Source organism: Callospermophilus lateralis, chromosome 6 (genome assembly GCF_048772815.1).
Source record: "Callospermophilus lateralis isolate mCalLat2 chromosome 6, mCalLat2.hap1, whole genome shotgun sequence".
Taxonomy (NCBI): Eukaryota; Metazoa; Chordata; class Mammalia; order Rodentia; family Sciuridae; genus Callospermophilus; species Callospermophilus lateralis.
This window is the reverse complement of record NC_135310.1, coordinates 146,856,672-146,880,226: the sequence shown is the minus strand read 5'-3', so window position 1 is coordinate 146,880,226 and position 23,555 is coordinate 146,856,672. Positions and strand designations below refer to the sequence as shown.

The window sequence follows — 23,555 nt, the reverse complement described above, 5'->3', positions numbered from 1 at the left end:
CTTACTGAAATGACCTCTAACAGTTATTTATTGAGCATCTAGTATGTGCTTGTTGCCATAGTAGGTGTTGTGAAAGACACAAAGAAATATGATACATCCCATTTCTACCACGAATTTAGTTTGAAAAAAAAAAAGGATAGGTATTCATAAACTAACCCAAATGGAAAGCAATGAGATGCACTTTATCATGAAACACCTGTATTTTAGCAGATCAGGAGCTATGGTAGGTAAACCAAATTTATGGTAGTAATTTCTTGGTAGTCATTTCAACTTTCTGTCAAGTAACAATTCTGTCAAGTAAGCAACTCATAAGGAAATGCTATCAAATCATAATTTAAATGTCTACAAAAGTGTGTGAGATAATTCAAAGCTCTCATATTTTGTCAAGAATTTTGGCACTCTTAAATTTAGTTAGTGGTGCAGTTATTTCAAAATGCCAGCCCTGAATGATCTGATCAGAACTGCTTTTTTTTTTTTCAATAGCTCTTTTTTTTTTCATCTTTCATACATTTGATTCATGTGAGTTATGCTTTTCCATTTTTACCCCAAATACAAATTGCAGAATCACATCAGTTATACATTCACAATGTTTTTATGGTCATAAGAGCTACAGAGACTTAGAAAGATAAAAATGGACCGCCAAGACAGGTACTTCAAATTGATGGCTGTCATAAGTGGATTTTGTTCTTAAGGTAATCAAATCAATCAATTCCATAATAAAGGAAACAGTTTCATTGTGTTCACTAGGGATTTGATGACACATCGACATCACCTGCCTCTCTCTCTAAGGTCTTCCTGGTTACTGCATCCTGCCAACCCAAAACAACCTTTTGTAGTTACAAAATATTCCAACTACAGAGTGGTGCTGAAACTTGTAGGAACTGATTTCAAGCAATTTCAAGTACTTGGCATCTTACAAATGATAATTAAGAACATGTTAAAAAAAAAAAAAGGAAAGCAGAGTTTTAACATAACTGTCTTATAAATGCAAGCCGCACCTAATTTTCTACTTTTCTAGACTTGTGGTTTTTCAAATTATTTTTTCTCATGAACGTTTTGCAATGAAATCTCCTGGGAGATCCCCATTTAGCAAAGAGCTAAAAGCTGATATGATTTGCGGGGAAAGGGATCGAGAGCCCTCTAGGTTGTTAGCTCTCTTTGTCCCAATACCTTCCACAGTGGGTCTTCCAAGAAGCCATGGTTGAACCAAGGGGCTCAGTCTATCTTCTGGAACCATCATCATGAATCACAGTTCTCTTAAGTTCTCATAAATTAGCTGCACAGCCATGGTCAAAGTCCTGAGCTTAAATCTGTGTTGTCAAGAGTCCTAAACTGTGAGACTCAAGGGTTATTAGTGATAAAGCTAGAATGCAGTGATTGGTTGAAGCAGAGAACCGAGGTGAGGACTCCTGAAGTTCTTGGTTCCTATATTCCTGAAACCCAGATGTCTCCCTTGCTTTTTATTGAACTAGCTATTCAAATCTTACTTCAGACACATTTTTTTTTTTTTTTTTTTGGCTAGGAGATAGTCCAAGTTGCATTTCTTTTCCTTGCAACTCAAACTCCTAAATGCAAATAACATGATTATGGTTCTGATTGCTTTTGATCCTAACAATTATGAAAGCCATTCCACGTGAGCTAATTCCAAAGTGAACATGCCCGGCGCTATGCCCCTGTGGAGATAAGAATTTAGTGAGAAAAATCTGGAGTGGGGAGAACTGATTTCAATGCACGATTGATGGCTAACTGTGCTTTTTTATGATCAATGACTCTATGTCATGCCGGAGGAAGGGTCCATTTTTTTTTTCATGTATTAATTTCTCTAACAAGGGAAATAGCCTAACTGATCATTCTATGAAGGAAAAATCAACTGTTTGGAGACCTGGAGAACTTGCAGATGATTCACAGGATACATCTTACTTGGAGGAACTGGAAAAACATCGATTTTCTGTTTGGTGAGTAACTCCTGTCTTTTTAAAATTAAGTTTAAATTCACTGAATCAAACGAGTTTTTGTTCTTTCTCTTATTATTTGTTTAATCAACAAAAATGATTGTGCATCTGTTTGGGCTACAGAATATGTATCCTGACTTGGAAATGTTTGTAGCCCAAAGAGGGTTGTGAATGAGGAAAAACCACGATTATGATGTAGTAAGAGTATTTTTTTAATTGCATAAAATGCCGCATGCACACACAGAAGTAAGGTTCTCTAAAAAAGGTTGAGCCAGGGGCTGGGGTTGTGGCTCAGCGGTAGAGCGCTTGCCTTGCACGTGCGAGGACTTGGGTTCTGATCCTCAGCACCACATAAAAATAAATAAACAAAATAAAGGTATTGTATTCAACTAAAAAATAAATATATTTTTTTAAAGTTTAAGCCAAGTCTTAGAGGGAAGATTGCAGGAAAGAATTGGCAACACTGGCGTGGGCAGAATCCACAGATGAATTTGGGACAGTAAGTTGTTTTCTGGACCAAGAGAAGCAGGTCTTTGGAGGAGCCCCAGAGCCCACGCTTTCATGATTCTTCTAGGTGCTATTTGAAAACGCTAAATCAGTTCCCAACTCCTGCATTTTCTCAATTCTCCACTCTTTCTCTGGTGACTTGGCTCCCTAATTGCCCTTTAGGAATGACCTTTTAGAGTCCAGAGCATATAATCTTATAATGTCATTCTGATTTTACCCATAGAATTAAAAAGGCTGGGGGTTTCCCAAGGATCCCAGAGTTTCAGCTCCAAATTGCTCCTGAAAATGCCACTCCTATGTAATGTTCTTCCAGGGAGCTTCCCATGGTGCTCTGGGTCGGGACCAAGAGCAGCAAGGGTAGCTCCCAGGGCCAAATCCTGTCCTCCATTTTTGTCAAAGAAGTTTTATGGGAATCACACATGCCCACTTAGTTATTTATTATCATTGACTGTTTTCCCCTACAGTGGCAGAATCAAGAGGTTGGAACAAAGACAGTATAGCCCACAAAGCTTAAAATATTTTCTATGTGGCTGTTTACCAAAAATGGTTACCAACCCCTGCTCCACATTGGCTTAGAAGCTTCTGTGCTCTTCAATCATGACAATGCTTATATTTCTAAAAATCATTTTTTAATTGACAAGTAAATTTCTTTAACCATTCATTCATCAATGAACATTTGTGTTGCGTCCATATCTTGGCTATTGTGAACAATGCTGCAGGGAACATGGGACCCTCATGTTATTTTTAAGGTATTTACATGCCTCCCTCTCTCACCAACTAGTCTCCTTGTACATTTTCGTCATCAATTGCGTCGTGCCGAATGACTGACAGCATAGTGTCTTGTGATAACCATTTTATTTGCTCACAATTCTGAGGGTTATTGACTCAGGCAGGATACATCATCCAAAGCTATTCTGTTGTTCAAAATAAGTCTCAAGGCCAGACAGAGAAGGAAGACTCCCCCTCATAATGCAGAAAAGAAAGGTGACATTACCAAAGAACATGTGAGATGGAAGTTGGGATGTGGCTCTCTTTGGTAACATAATCTACCACATTTTGCTTCACTTGTTTTTCTGTGTGTGGCTTGCAGCATAGAATTTAACAAGTATTTAGTAAACAGAACTTGCAAATTAAAAGAAAATATGTAGGGTTTGTAGTAGATCTACTTGGGCGTGAATTCCAGTTCTGTCACTGCTGTGTAACCTTGGGCAACTTGTTTGAACTCTCTGAGGCTGTTTTCTCTTGGGTCAAACTGGAAGAATAATGCCTGGATTGTGGGATTTGATAATTTTTGTGGAAAAATAATACACATAATATATCCTTCCTGTACAGAAACAAGAACATGTAAATTCTTAATAAAGACCGCTATTATTATTAGCATTAATAATAATGCATTTCAAGGAAATGTCTTTTTCCAAAGGTTAAAATAAAGGACTGCTTTGGTTTGGATCTTAACCGTTTTCCAAAGAAGCATGTGCTAACACTTAGTCATATGGGATAATTGACCGTTTTACATATTGCTATTGGGAGCTTTAGGAAGTGGGGCCCAGTAGAAGGAAGTTAGGTCTTTGTGGGTTGCCCTAGAAGAGAATATTGGGACCCTGACCCCTTCCTTTTGCTCTCTTTGGATTCTGATCATCATGAGGTGAGCAGCCTCTTCCACCTTGCACCCCGCCATGATGTACACTGTGTAGCCACAGCGCCAAGTAGCCATGAAATGGACCTCTGAGAACATGAGCCAAAATAACTATTTCCTCAAGTAAGATGTTTATCTCCGGGACTTTGTCACAGCAGTGGAAAGCTATCTAACACAATGGTGTGGGTCACTCTAAGATCATTTCTCACGTTCCATATCTACCTTCCTTTTTGTTGTTGAGATGCAGTGAGTATTTTATAACATGGAATCCCTTGCAGTTCATGCCTCTTTTATCTGAAGTATTCTCCCACTTCTTAGTGGTGTGGTTTGCTGGAGGTCTCAGAGTCATTTTTTACTTCCCCAGAGAGGCCTTTCTTGGCTATTGTATATAAAGTAGAATCCATTCCTGTTGTGGTTACTGACTTTCTCATCACCTTGTTTTTTTTCCTTTGATGTCCTTACCACAGTTTATAGTAATCTTTTGTATTTGTTTTTATTTACTCAGTTCTGTTACCTCTTACTCCACAGAAGTTATAGTACAAGCCCCTCTGGTCTGGGGTCATCTGGGTCGCCATCTGACGTCTGGGTCGTCAGCCCCAAGCTGTAGAGTACCAGGTACCTAATATGATCAGTAAATACATATTGACAAGTAAATAAAGAAATGAGTGACAATTTCATTTATTTCCATATTTTTATTGGTGCATCATAATTGTACATAGTGGTGGGATTTGTTGTGATGTGTTCATACATGAGTGACATTTCTCTATCTCTCAGTCTGGACTACTTCTAATCTTTTCCTTCTCTTGAAATTGCTACTATTAAAAAAAACAGGTAATATGGAATAATTAGCCACTATATACATTTCTTTGTAAACTGGGGCAGAGGATATGGAGACTGTGCAGACTCCTATAAACTTCTGTTTTAAATAGTCTGAGATACAATCCTTACTATTTCCTTGATGTTTTATTAGAGCTAGTAAATCATTTATTGGGGCAACCTTTACCAAGATCCTTTCTAAATCCCCATAAAATGCATTTAACACAGAATACTGTACTCCCCAGCTTCAAAGATGCATGACGTTGAGTGGGAAGTATTTGTTTCTAGTGAAGCAAGTTCAAGTGTATGTGTTTTCTTTCTCTCTGACTTGTGAACTCTATTGCATATCCTAACTCACTCTTCTCCCAACCCTGGTGCCTCATTTGAATCTTCTCATTTTGGTAAATTCAGTAGATTGTTTTTGTCTTGTTTTGTTTGTTTGTTTTTAGATATACATGACAGTAAGGTGTATTTTGACATATTATACACATGTGGAGGGCAACCCATTCCAAGTTGGATCCCATTCTTGTGGTTGTACATGATGTGGAGTTACACTGGTCATATATTCATATATAAGGACAGGAAAATTATGTTGATTCACTCTATTGTCTTTCCTATACCCATTCCATCTCCTTTCCCTTCATTCTCCTTTGTCTCATCCAATGAACTTCTATTCTTCCCCTCCCTAACCTCCTTGTAATAGGTTAATATCCACATAGCAGAGAGAACATTCCACCTTTGGGTTTTTGGGACTGGCTTATTTCACTTAGCATGATATTCCCCAGTCCCATCCATGTACTGGTAAATGCCATAATATCATTCTTCTTTATGGATGAGTAATATTCCATTGTGTAGAGATACCACACTTTCTTTATCCATTCATCTGTTGAAGGGCAGCTAGTTGGTTCCATAACTTGGCTATTGTGAATTGAGCTGCTATTATTATTGATGTGGTTGCATTGCTGTAGTGTGCTGATTTTAAGTCCTCTGGGTGTAAGCCAAGAAGTAGAAAAACTGGGTCAAATGGTGGTTCCATTCCAAGTTTCCTAAGGAATCTCCATAATGCTTTTCAGAGTGGTCACGCCAATTTGCAGTCCCACCAGCAACGGATGAGTGAACCCTTTTCCCACATCCTTGCCAACATTTATTGTTACTTGTATTCTTGATAATGCCATTCTGAATGGAGTGAGATGGAATTTAGTGTAGTTTTAATTTGCATTTCTCTAATTGTTAGATATGTTGAACATTTTTTCATGTATTTGTTGATTGGTTGTATTTCTTCTTCTGTGAAGTGTCTGTTCAGTTTCTTAGCCCATTTATTGGTTGGGTTATTTGATTTTTTCTTTTGGTGTTAAGTTTCTGAGTTCTTTGTCTATCCTGGAGATTGATGCTCTATCTGAGGTGCAGGTGGTGAAGCTTCCCTCCCATTCTGTGGGCTCTCTGTTTGCGTACTTGATTGTTTCCTTTGCTGTGAAGAAGCTTTTTAGTTTTGATCCCATCCCATTTATTGATTCTTGATTTTACTTCTTAAGCTTTAGGAGTCTTATTAAGGAAGTTTGTTCCTAAGCCAACAGGATGGAGAGTTGGACCTACTTTTTCTTCTAGTAGACATAGGGTCTGTGGTCTAACATCTAGGTCCTTGATCTACTTTGAGCTGAGTTTTGTTCAGGGTGAGAGATAGGGGTCTAATTATATTTTGATATATATGGATTTCCAGTTTTCCCAGCACTATTTGTTGAAGAGGCTTTCTTTTCTTCAGTGAATGTTTTTGGCACCTTTGTCTATTATGAGATAATTGTGTTTGTGTATGTCTCTGTGTCTTCTGTTCCATTGATCTTCAGTTCTATTTTTGTGCCAATACCACTTATCTATTTATTTATTTATTTATTTGACTATAGCTCTGTAGTATAATTTTGTGTCTGGTATTGTATATGATGCCTCCTGTATTACTTTTCTCAGTAGGAATTGTTTTGGCTATATGGACCTCTATTTTTGCAGGAGAGCAGGTGTCCTGGGGATTGAACTCAGGGGCACTCAACCACTGGAGCCACATTCCCCAGTCCTATTTTATATTTTTATTTAGGGACAGGGTCTCACTGTATTGATTAGAACCTTGATTTTGCTGAGACTGGCTTTGAACTTGCAATTCTCCTGTTTCAACCTCCTGAGCCATTGAGCCTCTTATTTTTTACAAATCAATTTCATGTAGAATGTTTAAGCTTCAAGAAATTACTGTTTCCATTTGGATTTCAATGTATGGGACCTTTAGCTCATCAAATCCATGTTCATTTCATTTGTAGATGGTAACAGTTTCTAAAATTCTTCCAAAATATAACTTTAAGACTACTTTACATTTTTCCCCTCAATCAGACACTCAACTAAGTTGACCTCTGATTACATGGAAAAGGTGTTATTCCTGCATATGTCACCGTTGACCCTCTTCCCGATCACATAACTGTAGTTAACCATCCTCTGGGTCACTACCAGCCAGGGCTGCATCATGGCCGTCTCTTCTGATCTGCAAGACTTGGGCTCACAACACGTTTGCATTTGTTTTCTTTCCAATGCATGCTTGTGTAATAGGTTGGCCAACTTTGCCCACATTTTCAGTGATATGAGATCTCCAAGATATCCCCTGATATTTTCGTAAATTGCAAGCACTTACTAAACATGTGTTGAAATCATATACGAAAAATTAGGGTTCACTAACAATGTGGGGATTTGCAAAAGAAACCTCTGTAGAAAAGACCCATAGTGCAAAATTTGAAGCTGACTTTAAATGTTCCGGACCCTACGCTTTGTGGGTCTTATGTCTTCCTTTTGAGCATCATTTTTTTTTTCCCCCAAAGATTCCACTCCTCTTATTTTCTGATAACAGAACTCTCCCCCGCACCACCCCACACAGACATCCAAGGTATTGCTGGATATGCTGTGATATATGTTAGATTCTTATGATCACTTCACTAGGTCCAAGCATGGGCTATGATCTGAAACAAGCCACTAAATCTTTTCCTGGGATTTTATATTTTGTTACTAGAAATAAAAGTTCCTTCTTCTTTCCAGGAAGTGATTTCCTTTTAATGCTCTCTTTGGTCACAACAACCCTTTTTTGTAGTTATATTTTCCTTAGCTCTTCTTGTTAATAGCTACCTTTGATAACCAGGAAACCAGGAGATATGGAAGTCTCATCAATACTTTGCAGATGATACATATATATTCTATTATACGGACAATAAAATTTTAAAAAGTGTGAGTCATGGGAACTTCATGGCAGTTATGATTCTGTAATGGATAAAATTAATTATAGGCACACATGAGAATACATACAGTAGCCCCCTAATGTGATTTTTCACCTTGCATCGTCTCAGTTACATGCAGGAAACTGTAGGCCAAAAACACTAAATGGAAAATTCCAGTAGCAAACAATCCATACATTTTAAATTGGATGCTATTCTAAGTAGTGTGATAAAATCTTGCACCACCCCATTCCTCCTAGCCTGGAATGTGAATCATCCCTTTGTCTGATGCATCCATGATGTACACACTGCCCATAGTAAGTCCTTCAGTAAGTCCCTCAGTGACCCTGGTTATCAGGTTTCCTATTTCAGTGGCACCAGGATTATGGTTAAGTAGAACTTATGTTAAGTATCATGTCACAGTGTCACAAGAAGAATGAGAGTACAGTATGAGATATTTTGAGATATAACATAATGTTATAATTATTCTATTTAAATATTAGTCATTGTTAATCTCATACTGTGCTTATTTATAAATTAAACTTTCTCATAGGTATGTAGCTATAGGAAAAAATGAAGTCGTGTAGGCTTTGGTTCTATCCATAGTTCCAGTCGTCTACTGGGGGAATCTTGGAATGTATTCCCTGCAGAAGAAGAATACATTGTCTTTCAGGTCAAAAAAGATATTGTCCACTAAGACGCTTTACTTTAATTCTTTTCCTAGGAGAGCAAGGACTTTAGGGAGGAAATTTGCCATGTCCATTCAGTTAATGACATAAATAACCACTCATTTGCCTGCTTAAACAGGGTTATAGAATCTCATTGCCTGTGGAGTGAATCGGGTTCCCGGCTTCCTAATGTAGCAACTTCATCTTTGTACAGTGATTTCTCCCAGGATGTAAGTCAGATTATGTAGTGAGTACCTCTGAAACTTGCGCTAATGACCATTGGAAAGCTGGAGATGTCACTCCAGTGGTTTAAAGAAGTTAACACAGTTTTCAGAGGTACCTAACTCCCAACTGGGGAGAAGGCTCGGTAACAAGACAACCTTAAAGTGTTTCCATTACTATTCAAATGTAACGAGGTGGGCAAGCAACCAGAGAATCACAAGCTTTTAGAGCAGGAAGGGATCTTGGGGATGATTTAGTTCAGCCCTGTCAGTTTATACAAGTTCTATAAAGCTGAGACCTATAGAAGTTCAGTGACTTGCCTTAGGTCATGAAGCTAATCAGCAGTGGAAATGGGGCTGGAACCCACTTCCTTTCGATGTCAATCCATCTCAATTGTAAAAAATAAATTCTCCCAAGAACAATGCTAGCCTTTTTTTAGAGTTTCCTGTTTCTCTCAATTGGAAATGGCTTTGATATTTATCAATACATTGATAAGAAAGTGCTGATTCTTGGGAAAATCCATTTAATGGATTAATGCAAGTTTTCTTCCTGCTACGGAAGTGAGGAGTGGGCAGATGCCCAGATGTTTGTAAAATGCACATGTTGCTGGCCACACAGACTGAGGTCCTTCTGTGTTCCTGGCCAGGAATGTATGTGGCTGACCTGGGTGTGCTGCTAAGGGCAGGGACGGGTTAACTATACAGGGGAGTTATTCTTTAATAAAAGTGATACACTTTCCTTTTTATAACACACATGTGATTTGACATTGAAATAAAATGCAGATGCTTCTTTGATTGGCGTATTCCCCATTGTGCTTTTCTAAAACACCTTCACATATGGTCTGCCTCATTCCTGAGAAATGACTTGTTGTTTATGTCATACAAACAGAACAGATTGATTTTACAGTGAGTAAGGAGGTTGATGAATGGTACGTTGGAGAGAAATCCTTGTCTCGGAAATCTAAACACTTGAAAATAAATGTTGCCTTTTGGAAAAGGCTCTCATGATATACCCATGATCCCTGTATTTCATGCTTCCTTCTTAGGGGTTAAATAGATACACACATGCAACCTCAGTGAACACAAAGGTAGTTCCAGTCGCCTCAAAATATAATTTTTCTTTTTTGCTATCAAACATATCCTGTAACCCGTAGGGTCAGGAAATGGTAGAGATGTCTCCAAAGAGTCAATCCCAAATGTGAACTTCAAAATCGTATCTATTCTGTAACCTGAAAAAATGCATTCCTGATATTGGGTAGGAGAGTAAATTGTTTCCTCGTTCATCAACTGAATTTTAAATGTAAAATGGCTAAGAAACTCTCTTAGGGAAGTCCAACTTTTATTCCTTCACAATTATTCTGCATAATGGAGTGAAACTAGTTCCGTGTGTGCTCTTTCCTCTGAAAATAGTCTGATCACATCGATTGGTGCAGAATTTTACAGTTCATGAGTCTCCATCTCTTTTATTTTTTATTTCCTGTTTGATGCTCACAGCAGCCTTGGGGTATGATGCTGGTCCCTCCACGTTACAGAGGATGCACCTGGAATCCAGAGACTGGGTGGCTTATTGAGCAGCACGGGACTGCTGTCTCTCTAGGACTCTGGGATTCCTTCCACCGCAGCATCACCTCCCCCACCAGCCTTAGATATACACATAGACTTTGTGCATTTTTCAGCTTTTAGTAGATCAAGCTTTAAAGTATATTCTTCTGGCATGTCCTACAGAGTTAGGTGGATATGGTGCAAGGATGAGATGGCATGGAGGAGCTGCTAACAAAGCTAGGTCTAGACTGGGTAGCAGAGCAAAATACCCATGGCGGTGGATTCCCAACTGTTATTTCTCCATGAGGCACATTGGTATTTATTGACTGATGTTTCCATCTTATTAGATATGGATGAAGCATCACCAATTTGTCCTGAGAAGGAATCAATCTTGGTGGTGGAGTACAGGCTCAGAGGGAATAAGATCTAAACTCAAACAAATTTGCCTTATAAATTAAACTTAACACAAGTCTCTCAAACTCTTTGGACCTCATTTCATTTATTGGTAAAATAAAACAAGGAGTATCTGTCTTAATTAGTAAATTGAAACATGTATATAAAAACGGAGTAATAGGACTGGGGGTATAATTCAGTGGTGGAATGTATGGTTGGCCTATGTTCAAGGCCCTGAGTTTAATCCCCAGCAACCCCCTTTCCCGTGGTCATAGCACATAGTAAACGTTCAAGAAATGTTATGAATATTAACTAGGTGAAGCTCCCTCCTCTCTACTACTTTCCACAACAATCTGATTTCCAAACTGTATTTTAAATATTGAAATAATGACTTTTTATTTTTTTTTGAGACAAACATAGAATTTGCTAGTAACTAAAAGATCTTCCATGGTAAAATAAGATGTTAATGGCAGAAAAGTGGGGTAACAGAGGGGTAAACATAATGTGTTCATTTTCTATGGGTGCTTAACAAATTTAGCAGCCTAAAATAGCCCAGACATTTAAAAACATTTCATAGTTTCTGTAGGCCACAGCTTGGCTAAATTCTCTGCCCCGGGTCTTCGAAGCCGGTGGTGGAGGTCTGGGCTGGGCGGTGCTTTCATCCGGAGTCTCAGATGGGAAAGAGTCCCCTTCACCCTCACTCAGGCTGGGGACGGCAGAATTTCCTTCCTTCCAGCTGTATGGAGGAAGCACCATCTTTTTGCTGCGATGACAGGGGCAGTGCCCACAGTTCTTAGAGGGCACCTGCAGTTCCACTCTGTGGGCTTCTTACCCACGGCCTCTTACTCCATGAATTCCACAAGGGGAGTCTCTCATGTCAGGGAGGGCTGGTCTCTTTTTTTCAAAGATTTTTTTTTTTTAATCTGGTTAAGTCAGGACCATTCAAAATAATCTTTCATTAAATATAACGGACATATCTATTAAAATAGAAGCAAAATTGTTTGTCTCCTCCTGTAGGGGAGATAGCAGGTGTGGATGGAGGTCAGAGAGGACAAGGGCAGTCTGCGGTCACACTCTCAAGGCATAAAGAATGTAGGGTGATTTGGGGCCTAATCACTTCTGCAAAATCTCTTCACCTTTGCTGTTTTCTGTTGTCCAGAAGGAAGTCACCAGTCCTGCCTGAACTTCAGGGGAATGAACGTGAATACCGAGGGGCAGGAACCTTGGGGGCCGCTCATGGGATCCTAGTTTGTCTGTGGCATGTAGGATGATTACACAGGACAGCCTGCCACCCTGTGCAGGGTGGAGTAATTCTCTCTACTGGCACTGTGATGACAAATCCACTGGAAGATGCCAATCCAGTTGGCCTTTTAGTCCCCTGTGTGGGTCCAAGGGTGAAATGGCCTGTGACCCTAGCTGATGTACCTTGGTCTGACTCCTGGCTCCACGTGCACCTTTCTGCCTCTCAGAAGACTCCTCAGTTTCAGTCTTCTTCCTTTGAGCCTGGATGATGTGACCATGGGCCAGCATCTCCCTTCCTGACCTTTTCTCTGCCTACCCCATGATCTTCTTTACAGTTTGGTTTTTATTCTGCTTTTTTGATTCCAGGTTTCATGTCTGCTTTGGGCCGTGCTGTGAATGCTCCATGGGCTGACGTTAGAAAGCTGCCTCCCAGCGGGATTTATTCCTGGTCTTTTTTCCTTTTAATACATAGAGAGCAGTTATAACAGCTCTGTTAAATTGCCTCACTTTCTGGACCTCCTAGTTCGCTTGATTTGGAGACCAATAAGAAGTGCGCCACCATTTTACTCACTTACATCCACAGATGCAGAATAAAATGCAGGATGTAGTTGCCACTGACACCCACAGGGGTTCGAAGCTTTGCTCTCTCAAATTTCTCTCTTAGGAAAAAGCAGACTTGTCCTGTGTTGGGCACTGTTGTACCCTAGCGTGAATATCACCCTCCATATTCCTTACTTGCAAGTACCCCGTTTTGGCCACTGATGGGAGAAGATACCAGTTTGGATTTCCTTCCATTTAAAGGGGAAGGAAGCCCCTTTTGTCACCTTCACCTTCACCTTTCCACTTGCTATACAGATCTGACACTAGAAGCTTCTGCAGACAACCCATATTAGGACAGGAAGACGCTGGGAGAGAAATTGCCCCAAACCTGTCACATTAAGCCAGTGCTTATCGCGTCCTTTTACCTATTTCAAAGTTTCTTTTGTAGGAGATAATTAAGTGCACTGTTGTTCAAAACTCTTGGAGGAGCATTTTGTTGCTGCTAGCTGAGAGCAACGTTACGGAGACAATTAACCTGCCTAAATGTGCTCCTGATGTGGTGGACCCCCATATGCATGGAGAAGCAGGTTCATTCTTTCGTTCTGTATGTGGTAGGATTGAGCGCTATCCTATTTTCTGGACACATAATACAGGAATCTTTTCATATTGTCTAGGATCCACCAAAGCATAGTGTGTAACTAGTTGTTTTCTAGTTCAGTACGATTTGGAAAATGAGCACAGTGTGGTGTAAGAGATTCTTCTCCATAGATACCACAGTGATTCAGTTGGGGAGATGGAGAATGAGGTGGATAGAATTAATTTAGCCAACTGTCTGGAAACCTAACATGACATCAGTGATAAGATTTAAATATCCAGGAGCTTCAGATTATGAGACAGTCCAAATCCAAGCTGCTTGATTTAAACGATGAAAGGGCAGAGCCGAGCACGAAGCAATGTAGGGATTTATTTGATGCAAAAACTCAAATGACCAGTAAAATAGATAATGTTCCCTTGTAATAGTTTGCAAACAGCATCAAGAAAACAATTGAGTGGGTGTATTTTGAGCTTCAGGCATTGTAAATTCTTTCACTCTCATATACTTTATGCCTTCTTTAATAAACTGGAGAGTCTTGGGCCAGCTTCATCGGTGACGGTAGGTGGTCATTCATTTCACAATCCACTAATTTTCATGATTATTCAGTATTTTATGTTACCTAAACTGCTTTGGATTTTGTCTTACTCAAATTGTAATATGGCAATAGCTTATATGATTTCAGAATCATTAATTCAATTGGTGTTTTCAGCATATGAGAGTTGCTTCGGAATGTCTCTCTAAATACAAACAAGAACTTAAGGGTTTTAAATGTGCTGATGGTACATAAAGATACCTGAGATGTACATTGGTGCTGTATTTACCTAGGATATCTCGTTGAAAAGATGTAGAGTGCACGGAAAGTTCCTAAGAAGGAAAATAACTGACATCAATTTTAGTCTAATCCTGCCTTCATGGAGACAAATATGTATTTGCCTTAAATTCATTTTTAGTTTTAACACTTAAGGGCTTAGATAATGTGAAACAAATAATAAGGATGAGGTGATGTAAGGTTTTATCATATTTTCGATTTTAAGTTTTCTTTTTGTATGAACATTTACAGAAAACGTTCAGAGTGTTCTAAAAGGATGCCTAGAATTGGATTTCATCTCTTGTCCCTTTCCATTATCAGTCCTCCCACCTAAAATTTCAGGCTTGGTGACAACTTCTGGCTCAGTTTTCACAGAACCTTTATGAGTAATTTTAGGACTTTTCCACTGACTATTTTTCAAGACCAATTCATTTGGGAAAATTTTGACACTTACAAAGTTATTCTCAGTATTAAAATCTGTGTTTCTGTTTTTAAAATTATTATTATCAGTTTGACTCGCTAAAATCTCAGGTAAAAATCAATCTATTTATTTATGTTATGTATGCAGTGTGTGTATGGATGAATGTATCCCTCTATCTAGTTTATTGATTCATCTCTCTTAAGATGTAAGGAATTGATAAATGCCATTTAGATCGATTAGTTATTGAATTGCCATATCTCAATTTTCATATTACTGTTTTCTTATCTGGTTACTCCCTAAGGTAATTAGAAATTGAACACAAACAACACATAGCTCTGCACAGATATTTTGAAAGAAATAAGGATGGACATGAGTATAGCATCCACCTATACCCAAAGAACAAGCAGATTTAAGAAAAAGTTCCAACCTCTAAGGTAAACTATCCATAGAGTACTCCCAAATGGATCCCTTTCACTTCCCGGTCTTGACCTTGCTCATGAGATCTGCTTTGCTCTTTCTTTCTGAGAAAGTCTCTGTCATCGACCTCGACAGTGGCCTTTTCTGCTGTCCTAGGAACTACATGGGATTTTTGTCCTATGATCACCACTTGGCCACTCTAAAATGGCACTGGTAGGTGTAGAATGGAACCAGAGTCTAGAGTTGGCTTTGACTTTCAGACACCTGCTGCTTAACAATGAGAACAGGTTCTGAGAATGTGTGTGTACGTACATTCCTGGATGGTACCACCTGCACACACTTAGGCTCCAAGACTGTCTAGAACTCTGTATCTTTACCTATCTCTATGTGTGTATATGCATATAAACACATGGTGGAGCCTGTTTCTTTCGGGGCTGTGATGAAACATGACAATAAGTGAAGCACAAGAGTACTTACTGCCATCAAGAGGCCAAGTAAACTCGGATGAGATAAATGTAAGTGTTGCTGACATCACGTGCCTTACTGTTTTACAGTGAACACCTTTTTCTGTAAATAGGAGTATCCTCTAATGACTAAAAGTATAACATAGTAAATGCATTAAGTAATTATGTAGTTTTTTATCATCATCAAGAATTTGACATGTATATCATTGTACGTGCTGGATTTTTGTGTGAAGAGGCAGCACAGCAGGTGTGTTTACACCAGCATGAGCACAAACAGGTGAGGAATGTGTTGGGTCACGATGTCACAGCAGCTATAACCTCACTAGGCAACTGGAGTGCTTAGCTCCATTGTATTAGAATGGGACCGCAGTCCTATGTGTATGCTCTCCTTAACAGAAGCATCATTGTGAAGCCCATGAGGGTAGTTTGTAGTTCTCAGCATATCAACAATTTGCAGTGCTGGGCATAACGACACCAGTTCCTCCAGGTGACTCTTCATCATCCTCTTCTCAGTTCAAGTCCTGAATCTCTCCATAGTTGAGAAATTTGACCCATTAAAGGGCTGGTCACCCATTGATGTCCATGTTTAGCTACATCAAAATCCAGATGTGACCTTGCAGCTTTTCTTTACCTGGTACTCAGGATTGAAGATAGGTAGGACACTTCTTATTCTTGCATCCCTCTACAGATGGTTGGCTAAAATTTGGGGCAGGAGGAGTTTGTCCTCCAGGTCCGTGATAAGTCTAGCCCTACTTTTTTTTTGAGGGGGGGCGGGTACCGAGGTTTGAACTCAGCCACTCAGGCACTCAGCCACTGAGCCACATCCCTAGTCCTATTTTGTATTTTATTTAGACACAAGGTCTCACTGAGTTGCTAAGCGCCTGGCTTTTGCTGAAGCTGACTTTGAACTTGTGATCCTCCTGGGTTAGTCTTCCAATCTTCTGTGATTACAGGAGTGCCCCCCTGCGCCCAGCTAGCCCTACTTTAAAAGCAATTATTGCCAATCTTTTCTTATATAGATAAGAACTGACCATGTGCCTCTTCATAGTTTCCCATTTTTTGATGACAGTTCATAAATATTTACAACATGCATCAGAACACTTGATTTGGAGGGAACATCAAACTGTGTATGTGCCTATCAGGGGACATCCTGTTATCAACTCATTTTCTAAATAACAATAAAAATTCTTATTCATTTCCTTTCGACTATGGTACTTTTGGCACTCCCCTTCACACACTGAATTTGAAATAGCAATGTGCTCCCAAATCAAACCAGTCTCTAAGTGTCTGTTAATGGTTTAGATATGAGGTGTCCCCCAAAAGCTCACGTGTGAGACAGTGAATGAAGGTTCTGAGGAGAAATGTTTGGGTTGTGAGAGTCTTAACTCAATCAGTGGTTTAATCCCCTGATAGGGATAAACTGACTGAAGTGGTGGGGTGTGGCTGGAGGAGGTGGGGCATTGGGGCGTGACTTTGGGGTATATATTTTTGTATCTGGCAAGTGGAGTCTCTCTCTGCTTCCTCAAAACCATGTAAGCTGCTTCTCTCTGCCACATTCTTCTACCATGTTGTTCTTGCTCACCTGGAGCCCTGAGGAATAGAGCCAGCTGTCCATGGATTGAGACCTTTGAAACCATGAGCCCTCAAATGAACTCTTCCTCCTCTACAGTTATGCTGGTCGGGTACATTTAGTCACAACAGTGAAAAAACTGACTAAAACAGTGTCCCATAGTCTTGCCCTGCAACATCTCTCGCAAACCTCTCCTTTCTTCATTCCTCTTTGTGACTAAATTATTGTGATGATGGCCACATTAATGTTTTTAAATCCTGCGGATAGCTTGTTAGGAATATTTACTAGTAGTGAATTCCAAATGTTCACAGAGGCCCCGTTGGTCGGCATGGCCGATGAGTCACGTGGCATGAACCTGCCTGGGAGGAAAGCTATGAATTGTGCCCAGATTTTTACTGATGTGAGTTCTCTTACAAAAACACAGGTGGAAGAGTTTCTTTTTACATTTTTTTTCCTTTTGGCTCTTTGGGAGACACATTTGTTGCACCCTGTGGAGCTAAAACAGGAGAATTGGGCTCAATAATAGTAAATCTTAAATTTATTCTTATCTTGGGTACCTTTCTGATTCTGGCTGATAGCAGATTGGAATCAAGGGAATAACTTAAGAACAGCCGTTCTCAGGATATTTTAAATTAAAGTTATTTGGGGATTTATCAGGCTTCAGAAGGCTCCTCTAGATAATTCAGTTTATGGATTTGGGGATAGAGATTTTTTATTCTTATTTTTAATTTGATTTCTGACCTTCCTCTTCTCTCCTCTGTCCCCAAATATGTCAATTTTAATTTTGTTCCTAAGTAGGTAAATTTTGCAGGCCAAGCAGTTTGAAACAACAGGGTTGGCTTATTTGAGGGTTTTGCCTGGAAAAAATAACCCTTTTTATTCTCTATGTATTTCTCACTACTGTACCCTCTCCTCCCACTTCAACATCCCCCTCCCCCACAGACATTATCCAACATTTTCCTCTCCATTGACCAGATCTTATTTCAAGTGGACCCCATCCTCCCTCATCATGTAGTATTTTAATATGTTGACTTTTCCATATGGTTGCCATGTACTGGTTCCACCTATTCTCTACTTATTGCTTTGTCTTCTTTCAACCAGCAGCTGAGACCCAAATCTAAATATTTCCTGAATTCTAGATTTAGATCAACTGCTAGCTCATTGTTAGGATTTCAAAGCCAAAAGATACCCACCCGAAGTCAGAACCTTGCCCATCGGCCAGATCATCTTCCCAGTCTGAGAAAAAGATCCCTGTTGCAAATGGTCTCTGCTGTGGCACCTATTCAAAAGTTTGCATCTCTTTGTTTCCCGTCTTTGTTCTTAAATTTGCATGTCCTTGGGCTTCATATATGGTTTCTTAAAAGGCATTAGGCTGTAGATATCTTTCTGGTTCTTGTGTCTTTTACTCAGCCCAATGACTTTAAGGCCGTCCACATTGATGCATGTAATGTTATAGAGGTAGCAAAATGTATGTGGCATTCTAATAGATTTGAAGAGCTGTGAACTGCTTCATGTGGGCATTTGCTTCTTTTTGCAAGAAGATAGGTAGATTACTACTTCCAATCCCGTTGGAATGAGTATGTCCCTTTAAGATGCCTTGTGAGAATTTCTCTGAGAAATACATCTAGGATTGGGTGCTTGATTTGACTGAATAGCTGCCTGAGTCTTCTACCCCCAAATTGAGCACAAGGGTATTGTTTTCCAACATATCCTCCCATAGACAAGGTTATTCCAGTTTTCCAATTTGATCTATTTCAAGTGACATCTCATTATTGTTTCATTTTGCATTCTTTAATTGCAAATGAGTTTGAAGATCCTTTCAAGTTTCTGTAGTTCAAGTTTCTCCTTCTGTGAATAGCTCGTTTACACATTTGGGTCATTTTCCATGGAATTTTTCATGTTAACATGTAGAAATGTCTGGTAAATTCTAGGTACTTTTGCCTAATTTGTATCCAGTTTTGTCAGTACCTTTTCTCAACCCATCATCATCCTATTCAATACCTTTTCTCAATCACTCGTCTATTAATTTTTCTGGGGAATCTTGTTAAATTGGAATCCTTCATTGTAATGTTACCTAATTCATCACTTTTCACCTTGTGGTTTATGCATTTTTGAGAAAGGCTTAAAAACATTCCCTTGCATGCTATGCCGTAATGATATTCTCTTACATTTTCTTCTTCTAGGTTTCTATTATTTTTTACATTTAATAGGGCAATCCATTTGAAGTTCACTTAACCTAGTTCTATTAATCTACACACAAACCTTTTATAACTACTAAAAAGTATGTCTTTTGCTTATTACACAGATGAGGAAAATGAGGCTCAGAAATTTAAATTACTTGCCTTATAACATAAGCAAGTAAGAGAGTCGCAATTCCCACCTGGGTTTCCTAATCTCAAAATTCCCAAGTGGTCTTTCCTGCATACATTCTGTAGAAGTCCCTGTCTACACTTCTGTCTCCCTGAAGGTAGAGGCCATGCACGGTCCTGCTTCTATCCTCAGTGTCACCGAGTACAACAGCACGTGCAGTTGCTCACTGTATGTGTGTGTTGGAGCTGCAGTATTTTCCTCTCTGTCCTTTTACCCTCTGTAGATCACCATAAAAAGTTGTAGAACTGCCTTTTCATCCATTCTGCTGACAGGCCCTTTTCCCAAAGTGCTGCCATCTGATTAGATTGGCCCTTGCATCTGAAGGCTGGACACAGTCCAGGGCTCCCTGGAAGAGATCTGACACCACCATTTCACTTGGAGAGTGGTACTTTGGTGGCTCTCCTGGAAGATGTCCAGTAACTAACAGGAACATCAATGATGGGTTCAAATCTGGGACACATTAAAGCAATTGTGTGGACACGACCATTTTGGAGACCTGGATTTTCATGTCTATCTTGATGCTATATCGTTTTGTCGTGTCCTGACTGACGAGTTTCCTGATGGTGCATTTGCAAGCTTAATGAGAGCTGCTGTCTCCTTATCCAACTGTGCATTGTTGGAGTGGGTACTATGGAGGAAATTCAGTTCCAGACTTTGGTTTTCTGCCATGGATGACAGTATTTGGAGGCCTCTGTGAGTTTTCCAGGTGTTGGCTGTGTCTGACCTAACTTTCTGCCAGCTCATAACGCAGTGTGGCTCCAGTAGGGAAACTATCAACCCATCTCGGAGCCTGTATTTGCTCCTGTATTTCAGCACAATCATCATCATTTGTCTGGAAGATTGCCTTAGAAGTTTTAGTGGTGGTTGACTATCTAATGGGAAAAACAAAGCTGTCCATGAGAGAAGAGTTTAATTTTTATGGCGATGCTTTGAGCTTTGCTTGTATTATTAGTTGAGAATAGTCCAAGGGAAAACATCAAATGAACAAAAAGTATCAGGTCAAGTCCATATGACCTTGTGAGATGGATCTTATCTCTAAACCCTTATGGCAATGCTGATTCAGCCTTAGATGTCAGGGATAAATAGGAACTGAAAGCCAACAGGCCAAGTCAGACTGAGAAGTCTGGAACTTTGTTTTTTTAACTGTAGGATCGAGAGCAAGATTGTTGACTTGCTTATTCGTGTATGAATACAGCATGCACTTCATTATGAACATCAACTTTGGACTGGGTGCCAGGGATACAGAAATGCAACAGAAGCAATCACTGCCATGAAGGCATTAGCAGTTTACCTGGAACCACTAAGCATTATTATGGGGTAGTACTTCTTACAGAGGTAGTAACTAAAGGCTGGGGAGGTTAAATAACTCACTAACATTTACTCACTTAGTAACTACCAAATCTAGGAGTTGGTCTCAGTCCTTCTAATTCTATTACATGCTCTTTGCACAATGATGCAACTACCAGGTGACCTAACCATAAAAAAATCAGAGGAACAGATAAAGAACTTTGTTCACTGGGTATGCAACTTTAAGAAAGGATACTGATTTACTGAGAAAGCATAGAGTTTTTCTCAGTAGGCCATAGAGAAGTAGGTTCAGATCAGAACAAATCCCATGGTAACAGTCTTTATATCAAGATGGGGAATACACTTTATTGTTCTTTTATTATAATCCCCTTTCGTGGGGCAGCCTTGGTTTTGGAGTTAGGGGAGGGGTTGGTGATGAACCGGGATTTTAATGATGCTCAGCTACTAAGTTTAGAAAGCTAGGTTTAGAAAGCATGGAGCTAGATCATTTTATCCCCTGTGGAGTTTGTTTTGAATAAGTATATTTTTGAATGACTTCCTCAACGTCTTTGGATACAGATTTAATAGAATAAATACTGTTATCACATCCGTGTGCAGTTTCCTTTTAAGAACTAAAACCACCTTCCAACCTCAGAGTTGAAAATGATACTGGAACTAACTAAACATTTGCAACCACAAGTTGAACAAAACACATTCTGCTTCATATAGACCGCCTATAATTATGAAAAATATAAGGTCTAACTCACAATTGCCATGGGCTTGAGGTGGTTTTATTCTTCTGTACTTTTCTGGGATGCCTCTTGGAGGCATTTTAATTGAGAAATATGGTTTAGCTTAGTGGTAGAAGGTGCAAGCTATGCAATTTACTTCTCAGGTTCGCATCTTGGCTTTATCAATTAATAATATCCTTGGGCAAACATCACCTTTCCGTGCCTCAGTTTCCTGAGATACAGTGCTAGTACTATCTCATAAGGACATGGTAATGATTAAAAGGGTCACTGTGGACAAAGCACAAAGATACTACCCAGTACACAATAAATCTCTTATTAAGCTTTATTCCTATAGACTAATGCATTGTTCTTTGTAATTCTTTTGGTACCTAAAAAAGAAAAAAAATCAGCTATTTCTAGATTTGTAAAGGTTTTCTAACATTCAGTTATTTAATTAGATGTTATCTTATTTCAGATGAGTTTAATGTGTCTAGACATGGAACATCCCTTTCCCATACCCTAAGTGAGCTCCATAATTAATGTAGCAGACCATTATCTTCATTCTATGGTGAAACTTAAGAATCTCTAAGTCTGTGATATAGAACTGTGCTCATCTCCTTGACAGATAATTCCACATCAACCAAGAATGCTCAGCCTCCATCAAATTGGCTTGGGACCCAGTATCTACTCCCATTTAATTCTGCCCTGAATATGACTGGTCTCAAACAGGGTTATAACCAGAGATAAGAAAAAAAAGACTCCTCAGTATATCCCACTGTTACTGTTCAAGCTAATATGGGGTCCTCTTTAGTTAGTGTAATGTAGGGAGATAAATTGGCTTATGAATGTTGGGTTGCTCTTCATGGGATGGGGTTGTGCTATGGGGTAGAGAGACAAGGTAACTCCCAGCTCTTTTGTGTTTAGTATAACTTTTCATTCTCAGATATAAAGAGTTGGGCCCTATGTGCATATAATGCATTTGAAGATACATAGAATACTTTATAAAAATAATCAGTAAGCAACTTTGTTCCTTCAACTTACACTGAACTAAATACATGCTTTTTAAAATTAGGTTTGATGGGCTGGGGATGTGGATCAAGTGGTAGCACGCTCGCCTGGCATGCGCGGGTTTGATCCTCAGCACCACATAATAATAAAATAAAGATGTTGTGTCAACTGAAAACTAAAAAAATAAATATTAAAAAAAATTCTCTCTCTCTTTTAAAAAAAAGTTGGGTTTGATATTTGTAGCCATGCACAATTTCTAGTTTCTCAGCTTACCTAGATGTCCAGTTGAGCTCAAGATGTTTTAAGGGACCATACACCTTCAATGACTCAAAGGGACACTAGGGAATAGGGTAATACAGGTCTGGAGCACCATTGATAATATCCTATAATAGTTTTTAGATTTCTAGAAAGGTCCGTTCTTTTGTACTGTTTTAGTAATTGTAACACCATATTATATATTTCTTTACCTTGAATAAAAATATTTGAAAGGTCTACATATGACAACCTTTGTAAGCCATCTTCTATTTTTTTTCCAGGTAATGCTAGTCTCTCTTTCTTTGCAAAATACATGGTGAGCAACACTGTAGTTGTTTCTTCTGCTCTTCAGTACACTTGACAGAGATCCACTGAGTCCTTGCTATGGGCCAGACACTCTTGTTGAACATGAAGCTTCAGCTTACCGTCTCTTGGAGAAGCTAACTCCTGAGTCTGCACTATCATATAACTCTCATTATTTATAGTAGCTCCAACAACATGAGAATAGTAATGACTCTTAATAAGATACAGGATTATTGGCTGAATTAACCTACATTAGAAGAAAAATCCATCTTCCTTCCCCACATGCAAGTGTGTTTTTCTGTAACACCAACTGGTTAAGTTTTAATCTGAGAAGTAAGAAATGTGAAGAGTTATAGTGGATTCCATCACACACCCATTCCTGTTTTCCCCTCTTTCTCTTTCACCTCCAACTTCAGACACTCAGTCTGATACACACCTGGCCATGTGTCATGGATGAGTTGATAGAATCACATTTGTTCTCACCGAATGTATTACTAGCTCATGTTCTCTCCTTTAGCCCAGCTTGGCCCAGGCAGGTCAAGGAATTATACCACATCATTTTTTTCAGGCACA

General features: G+C 39.2%; 1 protein-coding gene across 1 annotated transcript in view; it reads left to right on the top strand.

Annotated features, from left to right (window-relative positions):
* Positions 1-23,555, top strand: part of LOC143402207 (uncharacterized) — a 290,523-nt gene that overhangs the window by 142,347 nt on the left and 124,621 nt on the right. The window contains exon 14 of the mRNA XM_076859608.1: positions 1,831-1,955. Within this exon, the coding sequence (XP_076715723.1) occupies positions 1,831-1,955 (125 nt within the window). The remainder of the gene's footprint in view (positions 1-1,830; positions 1,956-23,555) is intronic.